Source organism: Oncorhynchus gorbuscha, linkage group LG23 (assembly GCF_021184085.1).
Source record: "Oncorhynchus gorbuscha isolate QuinsamMale2020 ecotype Even-year linkage group LG23, OgorEven_v1.0, whole genome shotgun sequence".
NCBI classification, from domain to species: domain Eukaryota; kingdom Metazoa; phylum Chordata; class Actinopteri; order Salmoniformes; family Salmonidae; genus Oncorhynchus; species Oncorhynchus gorbuscha.
In genome coordinates, this window is record NC_060195.1 from 61,907,273 (window position 1) to 61,913,842 (window position 6,570).

The 6,570-nt window shown below is 43.4% G+C and overlaps 2 protein-coding genes across 2 annotated transcripts in view; one reads left to right on the top strand and one right to left on the bottom strand.

Moving 5' to 3' along the window:
* The window catches only part of LOC124011296 (rab GTPase-activating protein 1-like), a 9,587-nt gene extending 8,814 nt beyond the window's left edge, over nt 1–773 (top strand). The window contains exon 8 of the mRNA XM_046324523.1: nt 1–773. This exon is cut by the window's left edge and continues 665 nt beyond it. The gene's annotated coding sequence lies outside the window, so the exon portion shown is untranslated.
* A 104-nt stretch (nt 774–877) lies between these two features.
* On the bottom strand, nt 878–2,194 carry LOC124011650 (cocaine- and amphetamine-regulated transcript protein-like). Its single transcript, XM_046325109.1, has 3 exons — nt 2,015–2,194; nt 1,792–1,875; nt 878–1,480 (listed from the first exon to the last, which is right to left on the bottom strand). The coding sequence occupies exons 1-3, from the start codon at nt 2,147–2,149 to the stop codon at nt 1,373–1,375; spliced, it is 327 nt and encodes a 108-aa protein (XP_046181065.1). The 5' UTR covers nt 2,150–2,194; the 3' UTR covers nt 878–1,372.
* Between the last annotated feature and the right edge of the window lie 4,376 nt (nt 2,195–6,570).

Genomic DNA, 6,570 nt, shown 5'->3' on the forward strand with positions numbered 1-6,570 from the left:
CAGATTTTCTTTTTAACTTACAGTGAAGTAAAATCAATAGTCATCATTGTAGTAAATTCAAGTATATATCCATACTTATGTTTTTACATTTACAGACATTTTCATTAAGTAGTTCTCAAAATCTGTAGCAGACAAACCAGTTCACATGTAAAGTCAGCCAGGTCACCCGGGATACAAGTCAGTATTCGACGTCCATCCTTATCTGAGGATGTTTGGAGATGATGTGGAAATCGGCCACGAGGAGCAACGATGAACGCTGTTGCCTTCAAGTAGGTTGTGATTTTCATAAGCATCTGCCTCTGATTCCAAATTTTGGAAGTTTGAATCCAGCGATAGAACGTTGTTTTTGACATAGTTGTTTTAAGCCTATCCCAAACCTTAACCCTTACCTTAACCATTTGGAGTTAATGTCTAAACTTAACCTTAAACATTTAGAAATTTGCCGTTTGCAACAACTTTGAAATTTGAAGTTTGAGAAACATGGATGAACGTGTAATTATGACGTGAGACTGTGAGAGCTAGTTGTGTAATGTATAGGTCTACCAAACATATAAGTGATCGTCAATTTAGAGCAGTCTGATTAAGTAATAGTTAATGGTCTTTTAACAAAAGAGAAGAGAAACATATCAAAAGTGAGCATCGTATTGTGCACGGCAGTTATGTTATGTGAACATGTATTTCCAGATGAAACACTGATTCAGTTTGGTGAAAATGTGACTGTATGATTTTGATTGTGAAATACTTAGTCAATTGAAAATGTGCTTAAAGTTTTGAAACAACTGCCTTTTTGGTGATCTGTTTTGAGTTTTGTACTAAGAGTAGTGAAAAGGTACCACATAGCCTACTTGTTAAAATTGCACTGAAGCGATACAAAAAAAACTGTAAATCAAGGACTTTATTAATCACATTGAATTTCTTTGTACTTAGTCAAAATAGACGAGACAGCAGAGAGCACATATGAAGGGAACAAGTTGGGTAGTGTCTTAAATGACACCCTATTCCCTATAAAGTGCAATACTTTTGACAGAAGCAACATAGGACTGACAAATAGGACTCGGGCCAAAATAGTGCATTATAGGGAATAGATTGGTATTTGAGATACCACCTTTATGTTAGACATCAAACCCTCCATTACACACCAGAGTCCCGTTCAGGACAGGAGAGGGCAACATACTGAAAGTAAAGCTGATATGATTCCTATTTACTTTACATGTCAGATAGAGACATGTCTGTTCAACATACAATATTTCTGTCTGAACGTTCCACATCTGAATGTGATCCACAGAATGAGGAAACAGCTTCTGTTCTCTCTCTCTCCTATTTCTCTCTGCTCCCCTACCTACACTGTTTATCATTTTCTCTTCTTCTCTTCTTACAAACACTTGAGGACGTAGAAGTTGCAGGTCGTCCCACGCGGACATCCGCACAGCGTTCCGACACGCGCACCCTTGCGAACAGCGCACTGCTCGCCCGCGTCACACTGGAAACAAACCGTTTGTTTATTAATTGAATTATGATGATGGTGGCATCTGTCTCCAGACTACGGGATTCTGAAACATCTACACCGGTTTCCCAGAACCAGATCAATCCTAGCAACGCCTAAATTATATGTTTTTAAACACTGTCAATGGAGAACCTTTATCGAAAGTCCCGTTTTAACAATTTGAAACGCAATGTACGACTAGACTCAATTAATAAGTCAAATGCATGATACAGACAGACAAACTACTTAAAAACGGTTGACAATAGGACTTTAACCACTTTAAAATGGTTGATCAGGTCTACTCTTACCGACGGCAGCCAGCCGAGCTTCTTTTCTGATAACGGCATCTGTTTGTTCTTCAGTTTCTCCAGAACTTCTTGCAAAGCTTCAATCTATACGACAGAGAAAAACAAAAATGATAGACTTCTATAGATGTAGCCAGAAAACAATTACAAAGAGGGAGATGAATCGACTAAACTAACACACTGACAAACCAAACAACTTCACAAACATAAAACTATTTAAACTTACCAGATCCTTCTCTTCTTGTGATTTGTGGGGGAACTCTAGAGCGCGAGTTTCAAACTCCAACGAGGTGTCGCCGTCAGCGAGACAGAGACATGCGCAGCAGGAGGCGGCGAGGAAAAGCAGTAGAATGCTGGCCATGGTGCTGAAACAACCAGAAGGGATGAAGATACAGCGGGGCCTCTGCAGGTGGTTAGCAGGGGCTTGGTGAACACTGGGCCGGTGAAGTGGGCTATGATTCGGGGTGATAGACGTTATGGCTTGATTTTATAGCGTTTGCTGACGTCATACAGCTACTGTAATATGTATGACCACTGACATGAGCGGAGCGACAGAGGTAACCACTGACCGGAGAGGGTCATACGCACGCACATACACGCCAGAGGATGTTGTGATGGAGAGGCGTTGTCTGATAGAACACCTCTGTTCACCTCTTTCCAATAATCCCAGGTCACAGCCCCTGGCTGTTGAGACCAATCTTTAATCAGCATCCAATTTCCTCTTGGGTGTGTGTGTGTCTGCCTAACCTCTCATTTGCTCATTTGGTCCAGGAGAACTGTGTACACAGTGAGCAGGCCTGAGACTCTACATCACAGGCTAATCTCACCAACCCACCTCTCGCTATCTCACACACACAAACGCATGCACACGCACACACATACAATACTATTTCCAAGCAAGAATTTTGCTTAGGAGTGGTTTTTGTGGAGGGGGAAACTGAAAACCAGCTTTTATTGGCTGAGAGGTTTGGAACTATTTGTCTATTCATCAATTTACTGCATTGTGATGTCACCATCACAATGCAGGTGAAACCCAGTCCCATGCAAACCTGCTGATTAGAAGATCCTGTGTAGATTATATTTTCAACCAGCAACTATCAGGAAGTAACACTGATTTGACAAAATCACACTTTTAGAGTGTTCGTTTCATCACCTGTTGTTATACAATACAGGAGCGCAACTTTGGTTTTAGAAGTGGGGGGACATAATAATAATAATGATATATATTTTTTTATCCAGTCAGACAAACACTCCAAACAGCCTACCTGACCGCTCAGAGGCGTCCGCACGGTCCTAAAGCACACCGTTACCTAATTTTGTATCACATTCCAATTCTAAAACTGGGGGGGGGACAAAAACGCAATTTCAGAACGTGGGCGGGACATGTCCTCCCCATCCGCAGTGAAAGTTGCACCCCTAGTACAAAATGATGTAAAACACAGAAAAAACAGAATGTTGACAGCACTGGGCCTTTAAAGTGAACCTATTGATCCAGTGCAACCCTGCTGAACCAAAGTAGTCAACACTAGAAAATAAAGATTAGTCAGATATGAAGACAGCTGTGTGTGAGCATGTCTACTTGTGTGTGTGTGTGTTCTATTTGTCTGAACAGGATGCTTTTCAGATATCAGTGCCTGTTCATATCATTGGAACGAATCTAATATTTACAACAATATTTGGACAAAACACTTGAAACTATTTTCTTGTTGTAACAACTGCTTATAGTCTCTTTTTGTTCATTTAAAAGATCCTTTACATGAGAGATATCACTGGCACTGTCCTCAATGGTACTCCCACCGGCTTTGGTCTTTGTCATGGTAGCTAGCAACGCATGTTAGGCCGTTACTCCTCGACGTTCTTTGGGGTTGTTGTCCTGTTGCGTCACCGAACTTCTGTTGAGCTTCAATTGGCGGACAAATAGCCTTACATTCTCCTGCAAAATGTCTTGACCAACTTGGGAATTCATTTCTCCGTCGATGATAGCAAGCTGTCCAGGCCCTGAGGCAGCAAAGCAGCCTCAAACCATGATGCTCCCTCCACTATGGTTTACAGTTGGGATGAGGTTTTGATGTTGGTGTGCTGGGCCTTTTTCTCTCCACACATAGTGTTGTGTGTTCCTTCCAAACAACACAACTGTAGTTTCATCTGTCCACAGAATATTTTGCCAGTAGCGCTGTGGAACATCCAGGTGCTCTTTTGCGAACTTCAGACACGCGGCAATGTTTTTTTGAGACAGCAGTGGCTTCTTCCATGGTGTCCTCCCATGAACACCATTCTTGTTTCGTGTTTTACGTATTGTAGACTCGCCAAAAGAGATGTTAGCATCTTCCAGAGATTTCTGTAAGTCTTTAGCTGACACTCTAGGATTCTTCTTAACCTCATTGAGCATTCTGCACTGTGCTCTTGCTGTCATCTTTGCGGGACGGCCCCTCCTAGGGAGAGTAACAACAGCGCTGAAATTTCTCAATTTATAGACAATTTGTCTTACCGTGGACTGACTTTTAGAGATACTTTTGTAACCCTTCCCAGCTTCATGCAAGGCAACAATTCTTAATCTTAGGACTTCTGAGATCTCTTTTGTTTCGAGGAATGGTTCACATCAGGCAATGCTTATTGTGAATAGCAACCTTACATTTTGTGAGTGTTTTTTATGAGGCAGGGCAGCTCTAACCAAATTCTCCAATCTCATCTAATTGATTGGTCTATAGGTTAGTTGACTCCTGACTCCAATTAGCTTTTGGAGAAGACATTAGCCTAGGGGTTCACATACTTTTCCCAAACTACACTGTGAATGTTTAAATGATGTATTCAATATAGACAAGAAAAATACAATCATTTGTGTGTTATTAGTTTAAGCACACTGAGTTTGTCTATTGTTGTGACTTAAATGAAGATCAGATCACATTTTATGTCAAATTTATCAGACATCCAGGTAATTCCAGAGGGTTCACATACGTTTTCTTTCCACTGAATTTAGAATTCAAGCCACACTTAACCAGCATGGCTACCACAGCATTCTGCAGTGATACGCCATCCCATCTGGTTTGCGCCTTCCTGTGACATCGGGTGGTGTAGTTGTCCTGGAGGGCAGGTCGTTTGTCCCCGGTGATGCGTTGTGCAGACCTCACTACGCTCTGGAGAGCCTTACGGTTGTGGGCGGAGCAGTTGCCGTACCAGGCGGTGATACAGCCCAACAGGATGCTCTCGAGTGTTTTTGGTGACAAGCCAAATTTCTTCAGCCTCCTGAGGTTGAAGAGGCGCTGCTGCGCCTTCTTCACCATGCTGTCTGTGTGGGTGTCTGTGATGTGTACGCCGAGGAACTTAAAACTTACTACCCTCTCCACTACTGTCCCATCGATGTGGATAGGGGGGGGGGGGTGCTCCCTCTGCTGTTTCCTGAAGTCCACGATCATCTCCTTTGTTTTGTTGACGTTGAGTGGGAGGTTATTTTCCTGACACCACACTCCGAGGGCCCTTACCTCCTCCCTGTAGGCCACATATGTCAGAGTCAAGGCCCGCGGGCCACATCCGGCCCGCGAGAAGGTTTTTTACGGCCCCTGGGATGATCTTGATTTGTTATTAGAACCGGCCCGCAGACCGCAGCAAGCCGGCAGCCCGCAGATCTTTTACACGCACCAATACTACATTTCCCACAATGCAACGGTGACGCACCGAGCAGTAGGCTGCTTCATTTCAATATTTATTGGCACAGCAGTTGTCAGCATCACAGTAAAATTAACTTTCAGATACCCATCAAAAATGGCAAAACGGAAGGTGGACACTGAGAACCAGGGGTTTCAAACAAGGTGGGAGTCGGAGTATTTGTTCACGGAGGTAGCTGGAAAACCTGTGTGTCTTCTGTGTGGAGAAAGTGTGGCGGTACTGAAAGAGTATAATCTGAGACGACATTATGAAACGAAACACGCGGACAAAAACAAGAATATGGACATGGAACAAAGGCTACAAAAGGCAGAGGAATTAAAACGAGGCCTCAAATCTCGACAGGCTCTGTTCAAAAAAGCCAAATCACAAGGCCAGGCTGCTGTCAAGGCCAGTTTTATTTTGGCAGAAGAGATCGCTAAATCAGCCCGGCCATTTACGGAGGGGGATTTCATCAAAAACTGCATGATTAAAGTTTGTGACGAAGTTTGCCCAGAAAAAAGGCAACTCTTTTTAAATGTGAGTCTGAGCAGAAACACCATTGCCGAGAGAGTAGACCAGTTGTCCATCAATCTAAAAGAGCAGCTTGTGAAAAAGGGAAAAGATTTCATTGCATATTCCTTGGCTGTGGATGAGAGCACCGACATTTCTGACAATGCCCAGTTGTCAATTTTCATCCGCGGAGTGGACTCCAGCCTAAGCGTGACAGAGGAGTTTTTGGCTTTACGTCCTATGCATGGCACAACTACGGGGCATGATTTGTATGAAGAGGTGTCAAGATGTGTAAATGAGATGGAGCTGCCTTGGGAAAAACTCGTGGGTTTGACAACCGACGGAGCACCTGCGATGTGTGGACACAGGAGCGGACTGGTGGGGAAGATACGGGAAAAGATGCAAGAGGAAAACGCGACAGGTGAGCTGACAGCTTATCATTGTATCATACACCAGGAAGCGTTGTGCGGTAAAGCCTTGAAAATGGAGCATGTAATGAGCATCATCACGCGCACAGTTAACTTTATCAGAGCCAAAGGTTTGAATCACCGCCAGTTCAAGGCATTTCTGACGGAGTTAGAAACGGAGCATGGTGATTTGCCTTATCACACAGAGGTGCGATGGCTAAGC

Excerpts from the sequence above, each read along its gene's own strand:
- LOC124011650 (XM_046325109.1), bottom strand. The coding sequence starts at position 2,149 with ATGGCCAGCATTCTACTGCTTTTCCTCGCCGCCTCCTGCTGCGCATGT. Across the intron at positions 1,876-2,014 it reads CACAAGAAGAGAAGGATCTG|ATTGAAGCTTTGCAAGAAGT; the intron begins GTAAGTTTAAAT and ends TCTGTCGTATAG. Across the intron at positions 1,481-1,791 it reads AGCTCGGCTGGCTGCCGTCG|TGTGACGCGGGCGAGCAGTG; the intron begins GTAAGAGTAGAC and ends GTTTGTTTCCAG.